This window comes from Hippocampus guttulatus, chromosome 6 (assembly GCF_054856545.1).
Source record: "Hippocampus guttulatus isolate MCC_2025c chromosome 6, RoL_Hgut_1.0, whole genome shotgun sequence".
Taxonomy (NCBI): Eukaryota; Metazoa; Chordata; class Actinopteri; order Syngnathiformes; family Syngnathidae; genus Hippocampus; species Hippocampus guttulatus.
The window spans coordinates 6125723-6147539 of record NC_141266.1 but is presented as its reverse complement, the minus strand read 5'-3'; the positions used below and the strand labels follow the sequence as shown (position 1 = coordinate 6147539).

At 42.4% G+C, this 21817-nt stretch overlaps 1 protein-coding gene across 2 annotated transcripts in view; it reads right to left on the bottom strand.

The window, feature by feature from the left end:
* The window catches only part of LOC147203372 (nuclear factor of activated T-cells, cytoplasmic 1-like), a 65056-nt gene that overhangs the window by 17471 nt on the left and 25768 nt on the right, over positions 1-21817 (bottom strand). For both annotated transcript variants that reach the window (XM_086114492.1, XM_086114493.1), the window contains exons 7-9: positions 19789-19844; positions 17056-17188; positions 4130-4786 (exon numbers count right to left, since the gene is read on the bottom strand). In XM_086114492.1, coding sequence (XP_085970618.1) covers positions 4130-4786; positions 17056-17188; positions 19789-19844 — 846 coding nt within the window. The remainder of the gene's footprint in view (positions 1-4129; positions 4787-17055; positions 17189-19788; positions 19845-21817) is intronic.

Here is a 21817-nt window from a genome sequence, read left to right as displayed (position 1 = left end):
ACACATGCACGATATATGTTGTCCAAACTGCTTGATCCTCACAAGGTTCACATGCATGTTGGAGCCTATCCCAGCTGATTTTGAGCAGTAGGCGGGGCACACCCTGAACTGGTTGCCAGCCAATCGCAAGGTACACTTAGACAAACAAACATTCGGACCCACAATCACACGGATAATTTATAGTGTTCAGTTAACAGACCGTACATCTTTTTGCAATATGGGAGGAAACCGGAGTACCCGGAGAAAACCCATGCAGGCACGGGGAGAATGTGAAAGCGATACATAGGGAGGAGGCTGGGGCCAGAATTGAACACACAACCTCTGCACTGTGAGGTGGACATGCTAACCAACCAGTCGATATTTGTACCGGCATAGCAAAATCTGATAAAATGGAATTATATGGGTTTAAAAAGAAGAAGTTATTTTTAACCCAGGAGTTTTAAGTTTTTAAAAATGGCCTAGATGCATCTATGATGATCCATAATTCTGGAGTAACCCAGCTCCGTAGAGTGAGGACAAAATTGTGTACCAATTTTCTTGAAAGGCAGTCTCTCTTTGTTCTTCTCTTCTTAAATGTACACATGCACATGCACACGCAATTTTACACACACACACGCACACGCACACACACACACACACACACACATACACTGGGCAGTTCGATAAATAGCAATACTAAAGGCTTTAATCTTAAAACATACACATCACAGATGCTTGAGCACCTGTAACGTTTTCTAACTCCTACCGAGCAACTTGATCGAACAGCAGCAAACAAAATGCATTCTAGTAATAATAATAATATGTTGGCTTCAGAAAAATGTAAGACATTTGTCACATATCCTGGTTAAACCAAGGTGCACTTACATATTCACTCTGCACGACAAGACAGAGATCACGCACTGCTAGTGCTTGCCGTTGGGAGCGCCGAACAGCGTTGGGAGGGGTGGCGTGGATGAAGCTAGTTTTTAAACAAAAGTGGGTGTACTCTATTTTTGTAGTTAAAATATTCAGTTTCAACTTTGGACTGTACTTTAAAAAATATATTTGTCGTTAAAAACAACACAGCTTAATTTTTTTTTTAAATGAATATCAAAAATTTGGGGGGTGCTATTATTCCCTTTATATACTGTAAATGGGCTATGTACGCCTCTGTTGAAGCAGCAGTGATATGGAAACCGGCAGAAGGGGTATTGCGTTCAGCCGTGCTCACAGCAAGAACAACAGGTAAACAAAATCTGCTTTGGAGAGTGTGTATTGCAGTCAAGGGGTTTTAAGCTCAGGCCCGCGCCATCCTATCAGTGCTCCTCGTGGTACAGTAGCTCACTGTTGATAAGTTGAGTGATTTCTCAAGGGCTGTATAAAATCTAGTCCGGGCCAGTGAGGCACATTTCCTTTGCCTGATGAGAGCTGGAGGCCTTCGCATTGGAGCGTGGGAGGTGATGCACTCTTGGGGAAGATCAAGTGTGCGCCCATGGACTCCAAATCACCAGCCCCCAATTGCTGAGGAGCAACACAATGCTACATCCCTTGCGTTAAATCACTGCTGCTGAGGTGAGGTCATCCGCTTGTCTTCCTCTCTAATGGAGAGCTCAGCTCACTAACACACAGCGGTAATGCACGGAGAAGGGACGCAAGAGGCACAGTGAGCTACCTTCCAATCTTATTTGTTTTAACTTAGGACTCATTTGAGGAGTTTGAGAGAGAACTGGGAGCGGCAGATGCCTTTGGAGTATGCTGTTACCACCGCATACTTACCAGGACTCCAGGAGCTCACCGCAGAATGCATGAGCGGATGACAGGTGATGCAAAACGGTAGCATACTGAGGTTTTTCATGGGCCTTCTACACCGCCCTGGGTCAATCAATACACATTCCTGTGCGTCCCTAATGCAACTGTAATCACTGATAGACTACATTTGGCCACTGGGTGAAGAAAGGCTGAGCCCACTAAGTGACAATGGATAGAGTAGTGGGGAAGGGAAACTCGGTTACATGATTTTGAACTGGTATTTCAATGGACTTCTGGCACATCTTAATTACTGGACATCAGTGTAAAAGGAGACCAATACAAAATCAAAAATAAAGCTGCAGTTTCACTTAATTTGATTATTCCGAATGAAATGAGAGCTTCAGTCTGTCATGTTGGTGACAGTGAGAGCAAAATTCATTTGGCGTGGTTTTAAGTGCTTTGCGTGGATGCAAATACGTACAACAAAAGAAAAAGAAAAATGTTAAAAATGTTAGCCTGTCAACAGACAATATTCTCTGACTTCAGTAGTCCTCCTTGAAAGCCTACTGATTATCTTTTGTGTTTACAATTGCGAATATCTGTTGGCAAAACAACGATCAACATTTTTCTCTATTTCTAACACGTTCCGGACCAAAGAAGTAATTGAACCGTAATCAATTGATGGAAAAAAATACTAGTCAGTTGAATCAACTTTGTATTTCAAAATTAATTATTTGCAACTATTGTAAGAATAAACTGAATAGTTGAAATGTACTAGTTGAAACTGAAGCAGCCTGAGAACTCGTAGCTTATTAATCAGTTCCCAAGAAGTGGCTCTCAGTTTCAAAAAGGTTGGAGAGTACATCACTCCCTCTCTTGTGATATTGCTTAGCTGCTGTTTATTTACCTATGTTTTAAATAACAACAACAACAAAAACACGTTAATATGAAAAATAATTTTGACCGGTTATTTGATTTAACCGATAGAATAATCAATTCTAAAAATATGCAACAGTGACAACTGTTGAATCGCTAAGTGATTTCAGTGCATGGCATTTAGCTAGCAAACTATATTATTTCAATTCTTGTTTGTCCCTCGCATTGCTTGTTTGTACAATAGAAATGATGTAAACGATCTCTGTCTAGGTGTCATGTTTGCAACAGTGCAATTAACTGCTCAGGCATTCATTCAGGCTACGTGGTAGAATAGCTCAAGTTCGCGGCACATCACTGCAAGAAATTAGATTCAAAAATAAGAGTGTAATAAATTAAAAAAGCTGATTGCAACATCCCGCTTTGTCTACATTGCCTGTTTATGACGACAAATGGGACTCATCCAAACCGGCCAGATATGCTGACAACACAATTGCAGTTCAGCAGCAACAACTCCCCACTCCCCTCTTCCCCTCATGCCTACCTCTCGCCTCTGTGAATTGTTGACCCTCGCACACGTATGCATGCACGCACGCATGCACACACACTCTGCGAGAAACACGCACACCCTAACGTTAACAGGAAGGGTGACGAGGCAAGAGTTCAATGGGGGTCACTGGGTTTCCACCTGTGTTACATGGGAGGGGCTTGTTCCAATTTTAAATTGGCAAAATCCACATGTGCTGCGAATACATATCATAACAACAAGTGGTGCCTCTGCTAACATAGATAACAGGTTGGTGACCCTAGAGACGGGATGGACACAGGAGGCAATAAACTCGGCCATGCGCTCCCTTGGGTGTGTCTGATCTCATTGCCAGGGTAGAGACATGACCCTTCGGTCTCCCTTGATGACGACAGCTGCACGGCCTGTACTCCAGAGGGAAAAGACGGGAAAAGAAAACCTCTGCCTCAGAGCTCCCGGCATCCCTCCCAAAAAGCCAGGCGGGGATTAGGAAACCCCTACCTATTGTTTTGCTTCCTTCACAATCATTAGTCGATATGTCAACAGTTTGGTTTGCCACGCGTGTGTCACTGTTTTTGTTCTACTGGGACCTGGCTGACCCCAGATTCTCTGTGATGTTTTGACAGATTGTTTCAAATTCCCATCAAAGCAATGTTGTCTTATGAGCTAAATCAACTACTTGGACAATACAAACACGACCACACGCTTATAAGAAAAACAAATAGATTGCCTGTGACTGAAATGTAACTGTTCAAGTTGTTTCTGTTTATTTAGATTCACGCTTAAACGAAACAGATGTGACGTAAATCGGCATCCTGTATTATGTAACGAAAGTGTAGAGAGAGGTAAAGCAGGCTGTGGGCTGACAAGGCCTAATGGCGATGAGTAATTTTAAATGGGATCAATGTTCTGAGTAAATACTCAATATTGTTCATATATGAATGAAAATAAACACTCTCAAATCCAGTTTCAGATAGTATTTTTACAATTGTGGAAACTCACCATCATCTAGGTACATCTGGTCCAGTTCTTGAGGTTCCTGTTTGACGGTGATGGCAGGTGGACTTGATTCCTCATGAAGCAGGCTGGGTGAATTGCCTCCACCCTGGGCTGAGGTGGCTGCTGCCTGAGCCTGGCTGGGACTGTAGGCTTGAATGAATGGACTCTCTGCAGACCCACTGGGAGTCGAAGCATGGGAGGCTGGGGAGGAGGAAGGGCTGCTATTGGCGTAGACAGGGTGGAATCCATGGGGTCCCGGGCTGTTGAGGTGACTGGGACTTCCTTGAGTTTGGAGCATAGCTAGGGGAGAGCCATGGTCAGGAGATGCTGGATGGGTCAGGACTGGCCTGCCATTCTCCTGGAAGGTTGTCACCATCTGACTTGAAGGTGCTGCATGGGTGGGGCTATTCGGGAGGCACTTGCTAAATGCGACGGGGGAGAGGTCATGCAGGGTCGGGCTGGAATTGGGGGACGATGATGGTATGGCAGCATTGAGAGAAGGGCAGGGAGGGTAGGCACCAGCCAGACAAGCATCATGTTCAGCAACAGGCATGATGGGATTAAGTCTGGGATGACCGAAATAGGGCTTTGAATGCATTGGCAGTATTGAAGTCCCCAGAGAATCATATTCATCACTGGGTTCTGTCTTTATCATCGGCACTGAAGGGGGAAAAGTAGAAAGAAAGACGGACATATTAAAAAATGTGCAGAGGCATCCATGTGGCACAATGCTTGCATGAGGGAGAATGAGTAAATCAATGGACACGCACACTCGTGGCCGCTGTGCTGCTCATAATCCAAACAAACAACCAGTGATTATGGCTCAGTGTTTCAGTGAGAAAACTTTGATACTCTATCATGAAAAAAGGCAAAGAATAGGGGGGAAAAGAAAAATGGATGAGTCATCAGAGTGGAAAACCACAGCTGGTTCGAATAATGAATAAGACCTATTTTCTTTGGACTCTCCTCCAGCTCTGATATCCAATAAAACTCAACTTTAAGGCCGAAGGTTGTTCCTGCATGACGAGGAACCGCAGGCCCTTTACTTTTCTCTGCACTCTAGAATCAATTATTTCTCTAAGGACCAAATAATAGGACAAAAAAAAGGAGATGATTGGATTTGGATCGGGCTGTCTGGGTTTCTTAAGTGGCCAAGGAGTTGTGCCTTTGGTTTCAGGAGGCTTCGGGCCTTGCCGAATGCAAGAGAGTGCAGTGACCCCACTTGATCATCCTGTCTCTGGAACTTCCATTCCAGCACAGGCTGTCTGCAGTGTTTCCTGATGCTTTCTGACTGACAGGTATCACATGCTTCTCTTCAGTCAGGACACAGGAGAGAGGACACAGGATACATTTTCTTTTTATTGCTGTGTTGGGCCTCCTCGGTCTCTATCAGTTACAAACAGAGCTTCAGTGTCGAGGTTTGGGTTGAGGGGACGAGAGGATGAGAAAGAGAGAAGGAAAGCCCGACCGACCTAGGAGAAGTCTCCTCATTAGACAAAAACAATCTGGGGTGAGTCGTTGCATACATTACCATGTGCCCACCACTCGCAATGATTAATATGATAGAGTGAACACTCAAATGTATAAATTCGGATTCATAATAGATCATACAACTACTCCTTAATACAGTTTAAATTGATTGATGCCAATGATTAGAAATGTTCTGTTAAAACAGCAGTGACATTCAATTGAAGCGAGAATGATGTCAATGTAAATACAAGTTAAACTCACGTTGTTTTTCATGTGTACAAATAAAAATTGCGTGTCAGGGAATTAAACTGCAATACATCAAAAGTCAGATGAGACATTATTTTTCAGTGTGTTGTTATTTTTGTGGGAGGAGAATTTAAAAGGCAGCCACGCCTGTTTGCCTCTGGGGTCCCGAGCTGTGGTGCGGTGATAACAAAGCAGGGAGACCATTTACGTCAGTCCTGTCTGCTTTGGGAGCCCAGGGAACAGGTTGTCTGGAGAGCATCGTAAGGCAAGTCCCATGATTCAAGGGCCTCCTCTGTCATGCCTTGGGAATAACATAAACCGCACATGGGCCACTCTACTGTCACACTGTCATTTTCCTTTTGGCGCTGCCTCACTTGGCTCTCATTTCAATGGAATCATCTGCTGCAGTTGTGTTGAAAAGGTAAGGGAGTATTGGGTCACGGATTACGTTTTGTTAAATGAAGTTAAGGCAAAGGTATGGATCAGAAGAGCAACGCTGAGACCTGTGCAACATTTAAATGAAGGGTGGGTTCCAGTGGCATGTCTTGTGGAAGTCCCATGCAAACATGTCATATCCGATATAAGATATCCTTTATTTGTCCCGCAATGGGGAAATTACAAATATAAACCTAACATATCTCTCCAAAACTTAATCCACGCATAGATTTCCTTTTCACTTCATGTGAATGTTCAGAAAACAGATTCCTCAGAAATGTCCAACCTCATCTGACTTTTATTCCTACCCTAAACCTGTGGGTTATGGCCCAAAGACAGCTGATGGCTTGCACGTTTTTGTTTGTTTGTTTTTGTTTTTTTCCCCCCTCTATTTTTATGTGTCCATTCTCTTGATTTACGAAGATCATAAATAGCTGGTGCTAAATTGCATGTTCACTCTCATAAATTGTACACGCTGGTGGGTGTGTTGCACGTGATTTACTAAGATTGCGATAGTTTACGAATATGCTCAGTGGTTCAGTCTAACCCAGGGGTCGGCAATCTGCGGTTCCGGGGCCGCATGCGGCTCTTTCATCCTTAAGTTGCGGCTCAGCATGGCTTGGGAAAATAAATTACAAATGTCCGATGGAAATGTATGTTACTTGTCTCACAAATGTGTGTCACTTCTGTTATGTTCTCTGACTGTACATTAGGTAGCAGCCGTGCTATAAAAATACTCTTGAGATGAAAAAGGAAGGAGAGGAGTTCTGTAGTGGCAGACATTGTGAGTTGTACGAATTAGTGTTGTGCTGTTAATAGCTTGATAAGAAAATACAGTGTTTGCCTCGACTCTGGCTTTGTTATATTGCCTCCCGACACCACAACCTCTTTCTTTAGACGTTGTACAATTTCGGTGATCAACCTTCAGAGACGTTTGTGAGCACCTACCATGTCAGCAAGTAGATTGGATAGGCAGCATGTGCAGAAAGCTCAGCGACACCTAAACTGCACAATATCTGAACAAAATATTTTATTTGTGTTTGTTTATTTGTTTAACTGTAGTTGTAAATTTGAATATTATTGTGAGCTCAAAATATTAAAATAAAAAGATTTTTATATTTTATTATTTTTTTCGTCGCTTACAATATGTGTTACACTCTCCAGATTTTCAACCCAAGATAAGCAAAAGATGGAGAAATCTAAGAAAATTAATTGATATAAATTCACTGTGCATGTCTGTTCCGTTCACTTCTCATCTGATTCATGACATCACAAAAATTAATTTTATTTTTTCAAGTACGATGGTTTATGTGAATATACATATGAAACTTGTTGGGTTCAGTACCTCCGACAAGAACTAGGTCAGCAAGAATACAAAAAAAAATCACGGTTTAGATCGATTCAATACATTCCTGTGAAGGTTTGATTTTTTGCGTTTCAAAAATCAAAACAACTGACTGTGCCTACAATATCATTGTCAGTGTTTATTTGAGCAAATATGAGAACATAAATAAATAAAATGTGCAAAAAAGGGACCAATACATAAATGTGGACAATATGAGGTGATAAAGTTAACACATATCAAGGCAGATTTATCAAATGCTATTAGTCAGCATTTTAGGCAGCTAACACGGTACTTCCTGTGTGCGCTCTTCTTAACACCAATTGACTCATGTTCCAGTGCACTTTGCGCAGACTGACACTAACTTACTTTTTATGTATTTATTTTTTCCATGCGCGTGACAACATTGACACGATTCACTGGCCACGAACACTTGACAGCGTGTGCGGCAATTACTTGAACGAAACCCGCGCAAGAACGTGATACAAATGCATGCAAATTAGTCAATGGTCAAAACAGCTAAATAAAAATATTAATGTATTTCTGGAAAATAATAAATCACGTGGCCTTTTCTACAGGATTAGTATTTTTATGTCCCCCGGGGCTTTGCAACAAGTGGTTAGAGAATTTCCATTCCTTCCTAGCATGCTTTGCTGCAGTTATAATCCACCCTTGGGATTTTTTTTATTGATATATGTATTATTTTGTCCAGGCAGGCTGTTGTTTCTGGTCGTGCATTCATTTATTGTGATGACACTCAAATGAACAAAGTAGTGCAGTCAGTGCTATAAAGAGCTCATGTGACGCATCCCACAATGCACTGCACCAAACATAAACATTGCCACTTTGGCAGGAGATAATATGGATTGTTACTTTGAGTAAACACTTTTACAATGCTTTTACAATGGTAGGCAGCTGTTGCTCACCAGGGTGCCACAACAGGAGAAGGCGAAGGAAAGGGCCAGGATTCGACAGGCGACCAAAAGAGGAACCAAAGCATAGCCAATGGATAGCAGTCATGAAGGGGGCAAGAACAAGATGTAATTTGGGGAAATCCAGCAACTTCATAAAAGTCGTGCTTTTTTTTTTCATTTTAATTTAACTTTCCATGAGTGCAGGGCAATTGAATGTACAGGTATGTGCCTATCCGGCGTAACATTGTGTTTAAACCTTGGGACAGCAAACTCGCCAAACTGAGAAAATTGAGAGGGGCCACCACCAATGGAAAACAACGCGCTGAAATGATCCAGATGCACAAAGTGCAGAGTTGAAATGGGTTTTGTCATTGGTGAATTGGCAAGGCTCCTTCTGGCTGGCTCTAAGTCAGCCTTTGGATCATTCAGAAGCTCCACAATTGCACTGGTGATTAAGACAGTATTTTGCAATCATTTTTGTTGCCATTTAAAAAATGTTTACACGAGTGGAAAAGTGCTCCCCACTGCCTCTCAATTTGCCTGCACGATGCTGGTACCGCTTCACACCTTGTTCGCACCTGCCTCTCAGACACAAAGCTAAATTCATGTATTTGCATAACAGGACTCCTTCCGCAACATGAAAAATCATCTGTAAATTAGTAGATCACCTTCTACAATTGGGTGTCTTACGGCAACCAATGCTATAGACATAACAGTCTACAGCTCAAACGTCTCATCACTGAGAACAATTCGTGCCCGATCAATTTTCCTCTATTTAGCAGAAGACATGTTACTCCGTTTAGCTCTAACCACCAACCAATACACTGGGCACAAGTTTGTCTTAAGAATAGTTTGATATTACAAAGGCATCTTTGAACAGCCTGTAAAAAATAAAGGGGTTCCGAGAAGCTCATGCATTGGTTGCTGGCAGGCATTTTTGGCATCTGTTCTCCAGTGTGGTTGGTCTAACTGGTTCTTATTTGAGGATCAATAAGTCGCGCAAGAATGATTGGAAGCGCTCGAATTAAAAAAAAAATCTCCTTAGCTAACTAAAGATGCGATGTGATCCTTTCCTTGAATATATACTCGACGGCCACAATATTAGGGACACACTCACAATATAATGACATTCAATGCAAAAGCTATCGCAGAAATTCTGCCTTGATCAAGAATGATGAAACTAACAACACAAACCATGGGGAGAATATGCAAACTCCACACAGGAGGGCCACAACCGAGATTATTATTCATGCATCCATCCATCCATTTTCGGAACCACTAATCCTCTCAAGGGTCACGGGCGTGCTGGAACCCATCTCCTGTCACTGGCCAAGAGGCAGAGGACGCCCTGAACTGGTGGCCAGCTAATCGCAGAGAACAAAGAGACAAACAACCATTCATACTCACATTCACACCGATGGACAATTTAGTGTAGAAATAAAGCCAAGCTTATACTCAAAAGGGTCGCGGGGGGCGCTGGAGGCTATCCCAGATGTCTTCAGGCAGTAGGTGGGGGACACCCTGAACCGGTTGCCAGCCAATCACAGGGCACACAGACAAACAACCATCCACACTCACACTCACACAAAGGGACAATTTTGAGTGATCAATCAGCCTGCCATGCATGTTTTTGGAATGTGGGAGGAAACCGGAGTACCTGGACAAAACCCACGCAGGCCCAGGGAGAACATGCAAATTCCACACAGGGAAGTCGGAGCTGGAATTGAACCCCGTACGTCTCCACTGTGAGGTTGACGCGCAAACCACTGGACCACCGGGCCGCCCATAAAGCCAAGCATAACAGTTATGATTTTGAATTTTATTTATATTTTTTCAAACCATAATGGAATTATTTGCATATGGGTTTATTTAGATTGTGTCACTATCTAATGTTGTGGATGATGCAAATCGAAAAAAAATCCAAGGTAAACATTTCCAGCGATGCTGCCAAAACAAAGATTAATGCTAATTTTGGAGGTTTTAATTCACTTCCGAGTCGAGTGAATGATGGCACAACTGGCTGCTGCTGCTCACCGGTGACCTTCTAAAACATTTAGCGTTTTAAACATTTCAACTTTCCAGGCTCCTATATTTTCTGGCATTCTGACCCAATCGGACGATATAATTGCCCGCTCCTGGAGTATTTTCTTAAGCTGCGCGACAGTTTGTGAGTCTACACTGTTTACTCACCTTCTCTCCCAGTTTGACTCTCCATGTGGTGTCTCACTGGCCGTCAACGCTGCCTGAGACCACACCCACAATGTGGGATGCTATGACATACATCTGGGTCGTCCGCGCCTGTTTGCTCCTGCCTATTCACCTGCCAGTGGCAGTACAGTATTCGGTTGTTGACCTAAACTGGCTGGGCTATCACCTGCCTGGACCTGCGCAGGCAGATTTCCACCTCCAAATTCTGCCGTGACAGTTCAGCGTCAGTATGGTCCATCTGGTCCTGCACTCATCACCCCCCTCGCTCCACCAGCCGGCCTGTCAAGCACAGCGTGTCAGCAAGCTTAGCTCGGCCGGCTGACACACACACCATCACCAACAACACCTCACTCAACTTTGCTCTGCTCAACATCCGCTCACTGACAATCAAGGAACATCGTATCCAGGACCTTATCAGTGATGGTAAGCTTGACTTTCTCTTAGTGATCTTCTCTTGACCGAGACATGGAAACAACCAAAGGACTTTTCGTAGTTGATTCAATCCCCTCAGGCAGGTTTATTTACATCTGTCAAAATCCCGGCTCTGGCCGAGGCGGAGGCCTTATGAAAATTCACCGCAAGACTTTGAAAGTTTTGCTAAGGGCCATGACTTTCAACAGGACGTTTAAATCTGTTGTCTGCAAGCTCTCCATTCCCACTCCAGCCAGCAGTGCTACTGTTTACCATTCGCTTAAACCTAAGGGTGATTTTTTTTTTTACATGATTTAATCTGCTGCTCTGTTATCAACCCCTCTGAATTTAGAACTGATGAACTCCTGACTACTTTCTCCTCTCATATACAGTGAAATTCACTCTCACATCTAGGAGTGACTCCGACTGACTCACCGACATACAATTTTTCCAACTCTGATGACCTGCCTCATTACACCATTTGACTTCATAACATTCTGAACTCTCGTTCTATCTTAAAAAAAAAAAAGGTTTCTTTGACTCTCGGCATTGGGTTCACGCTGATCATCCTCTGATGAATGAATCGACAACTTGAACACATTTATTTAAAAAAATAATTAATTAAAATGTACTCACAAAATGTGAAATGGGTACTCATCATATCTGACACAATAAGGAAAACATTGGCAAGGACAAAACCCACTAAAACACCAGTGTAGGTCTACCCTTCATTTAGAACATCCTTGAAAAAACTGTTTCCGCTCAACAACATTCCAACTCAATCACCTGTTTGAATAGTCAGGTTTCCACCCACTCCATAGCACTGAAACAGAACAGCGCTCATCAAAATTATTGCTGACCTGCTCCTAATTCTGGACATCTCAACACCCTCGCCCTCCTCGACCAGAATGCAGCCTTCAATACCACTTTCACACCATCCTCCTCAATAGACACTCTTTTATCAGCATCACCCACACTCTGTTGGCTGGTTCAGATCTTACCTATTTGGCCACATTCAGTTCCTCCAACTCAAGTCCTTCAAATCCATTCTTTCCTCTGGCACTTTAAGTGTGCCCACTCTCTCCAAAAGTTACAGCTTTTCTCTTCCCATCGAAAAAAAGAAAATAAAAAAGCTGTTTCATCTTCCTCCAGGTTAAGAGTCTTATCCTTCCAGTCCCACATCAATTACATTCGTTGGTTTGCCTTCGTCCATCTATGAAACATCAGCCTCCTTCGCCCCCACCCGGACCCTCAACACATCCATTAACTTGACATCATTGTCCACTGTTTTGTCACATTATGTCTGGATTATTGCGACTCTCTCCTTTTCGGCCTCCCTCACAAATCCCTGCAAAAAATTCACCTGGTCCAAAATTCCACTGCCCGCATAATAAGCTGAACTCTCACCATCCAACACATCACCCCAATCCTCCAACAACTTCACTGGATCTCAGTTCAGTTCCACATATGATTCAAAATGATCCTTCTTGCATTCAATGCTATCCACAAACTTGCCCCTGCATAAGTGCCGGATTTCTTCATGTCTTACTTCCCTCCCGCACCTTAAGATCCTCTTCCTTCATTACCTTGTCTGTCCACTCTGGCCGTCTCACCACCATGGTGAGTAGAGTAGTCGAACTCAACTCGGAAGCAGGGATTCATCCACCCACTTCCAATCGCAACTAAAAACAGGCCTCTTTAAAACTGCCCGTGAACAGTGCCATTTCCTCTGCCTATTACAATTGTTGTCAATTTATTTCTTGAATTGCATTTCTTATTGTCATTTTATTTAATGTAATGTAATAATTTGGATGTGTCTCTGAGTGCCAAGAAAGGCTTGGCTCAATGGAAAATATGCGGCGGATCCATGGGCTGAAGGTGGCTTGTACCGAAATTTCCGGACTACAAGCTAAGACTTTTGTGACACGCTTTCAACTCTGCGACTTATTTAATGAAGCGGCCTATATAAAGATTTTTCTAACGGCCACCTGTGTACAGTATTTCTTTATAAATATCTCATGTTATAATATGGGCACATGCGGCTTATAGACAGGTGCGGCTTATGTGTGTACAAAATGTTATTTCCTTTAAAAATGGAGTGGGTGCGGTTTATAATCAGGTGCGCTCTCTTGTCCGGAAATTACGATACATTTTGAAAGAAAGGAGAATGCTATTACATGTTTATCTTTCTGAAAGCTGATGCTTAAACAGTAATTTATTATTGTGTTTATCTACAGTCTGCATGTTATACTAATTTGTTCTAACTGTTATTGACGAACATTCAAATCAGATATTTGAAAAGTTAATGAAAAGTGTATGAACATCAACAAGGTCAATAAATATTGTTGAGGTGGTCGGAAGAATAAGGAGCATAAGCAGAACGAAGGGCTCTCTAACATAGCCAGTTAAAATAGCGATGCTCATATTTGCATAAGCAATCAAGAAAAACAAGACAGCAAGACCAGAATGGAAAATAACTCTAGTTTCACTCGCATCTGTGCCACAGAGGTGTTTGCTTCATCCTTCCGCTCTTTCAAACAAGTCTATTTTAAGGTTGGGTTTTTTCTTTTTATAGATGAACAGACAGCAGTGTCAAAGAAATGTTCTCCCTTAATAACATCGGCGACCGCAAATGTTCTTCAAATGGGACAGCGGGCGGAAGAGTCCCTTTCACAAAGGAAAGCAAGAAAGTGTTGACAACAGGGTATGCGTGTGAAAGTCTGTGGGTGTCCTCTCAAACTCAGCCTCGAACGTGGCCTCATCGTTCGTTGTTTCCTTAATAGCTGACACACCACAACTCCGTACAGCAAGAAGCATAAACGGAGGCAGGATTTGCTCGTACTTTTGTTGCTGTATTGAAAACATCATTGTATTTGAGATAACCTGCTAACACTTAAGCTTAATGCAGCCTTTATTGTGAATGTTTTTCCATTATGACTTTTGTAGCTTTAACCTTAAAAGGACATGGAGATGCTATTTGCACATTTGATATTTTATCCCTGAATGTAATAAGTTATGTTAAACGACGAGCACATCTCAAACTATAATGCCACCAAATTGCTTGTTGTTCACAGACTCCTTGGCTTTAACACTAGAGAGCTAATTATGCTTTATTGGCCCTGCCTGTGTGGTCTGCATGGCACTTGTGGTTGACTTGGCAGCAAAAACAAGATCTTTTAATTAGACTTGTATTTATGCTCAGCAAAATGATTGGGGATGCATAATGGGGACTGATAAGAGTTGCTTCTTTGAGGCAGTACGGTATATAAAATGAATATACTAAATATGGCCACAGTTTGTCTGCCTTGATCTAGCCAAATTACCCACTATGCACTTGTAAATCAAAGCAATCGGGGATCTCCAAATAGGGCTCTCCTCTGCCTTTCTCTCAGAGCCCTGTCCAAAATGTGTCTTATCTCCTGTGGGCATAAATACATCTGCTGATAATTCTAGACACCACATCTTATTAACAGCTGTATACTTATAACAAAGTGCATGATACCCTAGCAACACTAGAGCCATTAGATGCTGATCAATGAAAACATATTGCGGTCTAAGACTGAGCTGCAAGTGCAATATTGCAGGTTGGAATTGCAAAATCTACTGGGAAAACCTTTAAGGGTCATGGGGTGAGTTTGCGCCTATCAGAGTTGACTTTGAGATGGGATGGATCCCCGTCAATTGTTTATCATTATCGTTTTTTTATACACACACACACACACACACACACACACACACACACACACACACACACACACACACACACACACAAACTACCGTTCAAAAGTTTGGGGTCACATTGAAATTTCCTTATTTTTGAAGGAAAAGCACTGTACTTTTCAATGAAGATAATTTTAAACTAGTCTTAACTTTAAAGAAATAGACTCTATACATTGCTAATGTGGTAAATGACTATTCTAGCTGCAAATGTCTGGTTTTTGGTGCAATATCTACATAGGTGTATAGAGGCCCATTTTCAGCAACTATCACTCCAGTGTGCTAATGGTACAATGTGTTTGGTCATTGGCTCAGAAGGCTAATTGATGATTAGAAAACCCTTGTGCAATCATGTTCACACATCTGAAAACAGTTTAGCTCGTTACAGAAGCTACAAAACTGACCTTCCTGTGAGCAGATTGAGTTTCTGGAGCATCACATTTGTGGGGTCAATTAAACGCTCAAAATGGCCAGAAAAAGAGAACGTTCATCTGAAACTCGACAGTCTATTCTTGTTCTTAGAAATGAAGGCTATTCCATGCGAGAAATTGCTAAGAAATTGAAGATTTCCTACAACGGTGTGTACTACTCCCTTCAGAGGACAGGAGAAACAGGCTCTAACCAGAGTCGAAAAAGAAGTGGGAGGCCGCGTTGCACAACTGAGCAAGAAGATAAGTACATTAGAGTCTCTAGTTTGAGAAACAGACGCCTCACAGGTCCCCAACTGGCATCTTCATTAAATAGTACCCGCAAACCACCAGTGTCAACATCTACAGTGAAGAGGCGGCTGCGGGATTCTGGGCTTCAGGGCAGAGTGGCAAAGAAAAAGCCATATCTGAGACTGGCCAACAAAAGAAAAAGATTAAGATGGGCAAAAGAACACAGACATTGGACAGAGGAAGACTGGAAAAAAGAGTTGTGGACGGATGAATCCAAGTTTGAGGTGTTTGGATCACAAAGAAGAACGTTTGTGAGACGCAGAACAAATGAAAAGATGCTGGAAGAATGCCTGACGCCATCTGTTAAGCATGGAGGAGGTAATGTGATGGTCTGGGGTTGCTTTGCTGCTGGTAAGGTGGGAGTTTGTACAGGGTAAAAGGAATTCTGAATAAGGAAGGCTATCACTCCATTTTGCAACGCCATGCCATACCCAGTGGACAGCGCTTGATTGGAGCCAATTTCATCCTACAACAGGACAATGACCCCAAACACACCTCCAAATTGTGCGAGAACTATTTAGAGCAGAAGCAGGCAGCTGGTATTCTATCGGTAATGGAGTGGCCAGCGCAGTCACCAGATCTGAACCCCATTGAGCTGTTGTGGGAGCAGCTTGACCGTATGGTACGCAAGAAGTGCCCATCCAACCAATCCAATTTGTGGGAGCTGCTTCTGGAAGCGTGGGGTGCAATTTCTCCAGATTACCTCAACAAATTAACAGCTAGAATGCCAAAGGTCTGCAATGCCGTAATTGCTGCAAATGGAGGATTCTTTGACGAAAGCAAAGTTCGATGTAAAAAAAAAAATCTTATTTCAAATACAAATCATTATTTCTAACCTTGTCAATGTCTTGACTCTATTTTCTATTCATTTCACAACGTTTGGTGGTGAATAAGTGTGACTTTTCATGGAAAACACAAAATTGTTTGGGTGACCCCAAACTTTTGAACGGTAGTATATATATATATATATATATATATATATGTGTGTGTGTGTGTATATAACACCTTTTTACTCTCACCAATCCATTCTTTTAATTCCAATGTGAGGGCCATCTATGAGCACTGAGAGAAGTAACCCTGAGTTTTCAGGTTGCTACATGAATGACAAAGCCCTGCATATGTGAGTGCATATGCGCACGCATACACACCCCTGCATGTTTGCGGGTGTGTTGGTGAACCAGGCAGGTATTGTGTGATGTGGGGCTGCGAGAATGAGGTTGCGGGGGGATTGACTTGTCTACATCAACACTGCTCCAAGGCTCTGTCACTCAGCAAGTATACCTCATTGCTGGGGAACGTGGACCCACTATAGAATAAACACACCTCACACATTCACAGACTACTATGCACTTCCTATGCACTATAATGTAAAAAAAAAATGCACAAAAAAAAGAGACATATTGTAATGACACAAAGATATATAACACTAGACCACAAGAATGTGTATATAATATTAATGATGATTACCAGTGGGAGGAAGATAGGTAAAGTTCTGGTACTGGCTCCTCTTCCTCTTGCCATTGCATACATAGAAGTTAACCTGCAATGGGTTGGATATTCTCTGGTTTCGGTATGGTGGGATCTCAACAAAAAGTGCATTCTGAAACAAACAAACAAAAAAAACATGTTCACCCCTTTGAGACAGATAGCCAGACAGACATATGAATGGTTTAAATGAGCCCATCGGCACTGAAGCAGTAGAGCCCATGAGGTTGCCCATATTTGTGTTTGAGGAAACCCCAGGGCTTTAGCTTTCCTCCTGTACAGCATCAGTAAAGAGAAGTAGCTGGTTTATTTTTTGCTGGGGTTCTTTTTTGCACAGCATTAACTCCACCCCAACTTTGCAAGTCTGGACGAATGTCACTATTTTTCGACTTTCAGTTTGACACAGGAACAAGGAAAAAAATTTGTTCAAGTGTTTGTGTCTAATTGCATCTAATTTCTTGGCTGCCACTCTGGTTGGGATCGAAAAAGGACAAAACAGTCTACTGTGACAGAGGGCAAGTTTACATTGGCCATAGCTGTGAACAAAATGGTGGGTGGGAAAGGGGTCTGCTGTCCAGATGATTACAAGAAAAATATGCAGGTGGTTGAGTGAGTGTAAAAGTGTGTGTGTGTGTGTGTGTGTACTTGCTAGGCTTTCCCTCACCATCCCTTGCAGTGAAAGTTAGCACACTTCCAACGCCAATAAAAGTAAATGCAGGTCGGCAGTCTGGTGTGCGTTAAGGCACTCTAGTGACATAAGAAAAGAATTCCAGTGTGCTCCTGCTTTCTCTTCCTACCGTGGTATTTGTATTTCATCATCCTCGTGTCTCTAATTTACTGCTCCTCCTATTTTGTAGCAGTTGGGACTTCAACTATACAGTATACTGTATCAGGTCAAGGGCCTGGGGGACAATGAATTCATATCTCATGATGCAATTAATTTACAGTAATAGAAAAACACCATAGATTTGCAGAGTTTTGGTGTCCATGCTTTATGTGAGACTCTTTTTTTAATTTTACAAAATGAAACCCTGACTATGTTTACTTGCAGTCAATATTCAGGTTACAGGTTAAAATGTCAATTTCTGAAACATTTGGAATAACCTGTCAACATGGCTTAAGCGGACAGTCTCCCCCCACCCCCTTACCCCCATTCGAATAACCCAATTTAAATGGTGATGCACTGACATCCTGACGCAATTAGACATCATTTCCACTTGTTACTTTCTACCGTCAATGGCAGAGTCCAAATGTGCACACTATTTCATATATTGTGTACTATTAAGCCTTTTCGTAAGGGTGTCTGAATGTCCAAGGATTAAATGTTGGCCATTGAAAATTACCCACAATGCCCTTGGAAAAGTAGTGTAATGCATCGCGAGTAGGAAAACAACATGGCACAGGCGCAAATATCAATGCTCTCTTCAGTAACGTAAATAATTAGTTCATTCTATTTAATTAAAAACATGTACAACATGAAGGAAAAAAACGTACATTTTAAATTAGATATTGTCTTTATCCACAATAAATAGTCAGAGATCTTAATATACCTGTGTGTCACGTACTGTAGTCACATAATATGCGACAAGGAGAAAGTAGTAAGCTGGCTGTCTGAATAGCCAAACACAATGAGGGAACTACTATATCGTGCTACATATAGTGAATGTTGGGTTAGGGGAGTAAGGTTGGACATTCGGACACAGCCAATAAAACGCAATTTTTCATGTCATTCACTGCAGGAATAAATCAGTTTCCTTCTCGTTCCAAAACTATGCTGCCGTGCTGCATGTAAATTTCGCCGTGGAGTGTTCAATTAACTGACTGTACATGTTTTTGGAATGTGGGAGGAAACCGGAATACCTGGAGAAAACCCAGACGGTACAGGGAGAACATGCAATTCCACACAGGAAGGCCAGAGCCCAAAATCGATTCCTGGACCTCTGCAGTGTGCGGCGGTCATGCGAACCAGTCGAGCACCGTGCCGATCCTATTCCATTCATATGACCAAATATTCAGGTTCGGAAAGGGGAAACCCAGGGGCCTTATACTGTTTTTGTGCATGTTGGCCTTTTAACACCTGAATACTGCCTATATTTTGGGGTTTTGAAACGGTTAATGACTGCATGCAAACGTAGTCACTGATGATGACAGGCATTAGCGGCTCCAAACACACCGCCACCACTTCATCCCGTACTTAACATTTAAGACTTAGCAGATCTCAGTGTTATGTTAGTTGACTCAATTAGCCTTTCCTTTCTCTTGACGAGTCTCTTTGATATCATATTTGATGAGGCAATGTGTGAATATGTGATTGAGGGTCAGTACAACATGGCCGCTAAATTTCACACAGTCTCAATCTCATTAAAAGCTCCACAGCCCCAGCGCGGATTGAGTTGGGCTCGAATTTACCACGAAGGAACCTTTCACTGTGAAATAAACATCTGACGTCCGTGCGCTTGTTTTTATTATTACAGTAATATGAATGTTTGTGAATCACTGATGCGCAAGCAATATGGTTGCTTGTGTTTACCGTGTGTTAGAGCCGAGATTGAAAATTCCATTCAGGATTGCATGGGCTAATCATCAGTGTCCATGTAGCAATGCCTTTGCAAAGGTTACATCATGAAGAGGGACAGATGAGAAAGAGACAGATAAGTAGCAAGTGTCCATGGAGGATATGGAGAGGGTGAACAGTGAAATCATGAGGGCACTTACAGATTTGACAGAGTCCTTGTCAACTTTGGCTTCCATCTCCCACAGATGATGACCATCTAGGGAAACCCCCCCCCAAAAACAACAACAACAAAAAAACATTAAAATCATTGTGGACATTGCCAATAACATTTGCAATTAGATAGCATACATTCACATTTTATACAGTACATTGGTAAAAACAAGGCTGCCCCATCGATTCTGTTCATAACCTTTATGGATAGAATTTCTAGGCGCAGCCGAGGCATTGAGGGGGTCCAGTTTGGTGGCCTCAGTATTGCATCTGTGCTTTTCACAGATGATGTGGTACCGATGGCTTCTTCACGCCGTGATCTCCAACTCTCAATGGAGCAGTTCACAGCCGAGTGTGAAGCAGTTGGGATGAAAATCGTCACTTACAAATCTGAGACTATGGTCATCAGTCGGTGTACTGTTATCAATACGTTTTAGATACACCGGGTATGTTAAGGCAGGTCAAGAGCAAGCCAAACTCAAATCTTCATGAGCCAGGAAACTGAGCGTCATGCTCCTCTCAGCTCGATGAAAATGTCGATTGCAAAGCCAATGCTTTCGAAGGTGTACAGAAAAGGAATGTAACACAGGAGAACCAGTTAGAACGACCACAGTCAGGCCTTTCTGCAGTGATTTGTCTGACGAAACACGAAGTTTGCTACCCACAATGCATTGCGATTACTAGATGGAGATTTTAAAGACAATTACCCTTTACATGGAAAAACATGAATTATGACGTTTCAAATCAAGAAATGTTACAAACCCCTTTTTTTCTTTTAACCTTTATGAAATGCCCCGAAACTTTTACTGTGGGCAGAACAGTCGGAAAAGGGTGGAGTGCCCTCTTCAGGTCGGGGATGAGATCCTGCCCCAAGTGGAGGAGTTTAAGTATCTTGGGATCTTGTTCATGAGTGAGGATCGGATGGAGCGTTAGATCGACAGGCGGATTGCTGTAGCATCTGTTGTGTTGTGGACTCTGTATTGGTCTGTCATGGTGAAGAAGGAGCTGAGCCAAAAGACAAAGCTCTCAATTTACCGGTCAATCTCGTTCCTACCGTACTCTCACCTATGGTCACAAGCTGTGGGTTGTGACTGAAAGAATAAGGTCCTGGATACAAGCGGCTGAAATGGTTTTCCTCTGCAGGGTGTCTGGGCTCTCTCTTAGAGATGAGCAGCAGGATGAGCAATGTGGTACTGTACCACCACTATTAAGTTTTATTAGACGACACAGTAAGTGTGACTTCCAGGCTTAAAGCAATATAGTAGTTCCTGCTGCTGTGCTGAGGTGTGTCCCATTTGGGATATTTGAGCACCTCTGGAAAATGTAGGGAAAATAGTGTTAAACGTGTTTTTAACATGACATGGGAATTGAAAGAATGAAAGATCATGATTGACTTAAATATAATGGGCTTTTGAAGCAGGGTCTGGACTGTCTCCACAATGGCTCTATTAAATCTGAGTTAAAGGGAATAAAGTCATTTGAAATGAAAATAGATTTTTAACGGAAAAAAAGTGCTTACAAATAGTCGCACACAGTTGCAATGGTTTTAAATGAACAACAGAGGAAAATAGAGAGACTAGATAGGATGACCACTGAGGGCATGTCGGGACCACTGATCAGGAGAAGGTGAATGAATTGTGCAACAGAATAAAGGTCTCTGGGGATTCTTCTGGGCCATAAGGATGAGTCAAATGTAGTCAAAAAAGCCAATGAGACCTTCAGTAGATTACATCTAAGGGAACCAAAAGAGTATTTGACCTGCCTTAGCTATGGTAGACACTCCGAAAGAGAAATCTGAAAGTGTAAAGTCAACTTAAACTTACTTTAGCAGAAATGTTTCCATGTGTAACTTCCTATAAATATTTTCTCACACGTATTATGGGTTGCAATAATTATTTGATAATTACTTGTTACCGGGCTTGGCTGAGGCCAGAAATAGTCTTTCTTGACAAACTCAAGAGCGCTGTTCAACTGATAACCACAGAAATTTCCATTCCCCCCCCCCCCCCCCCCCCGCTG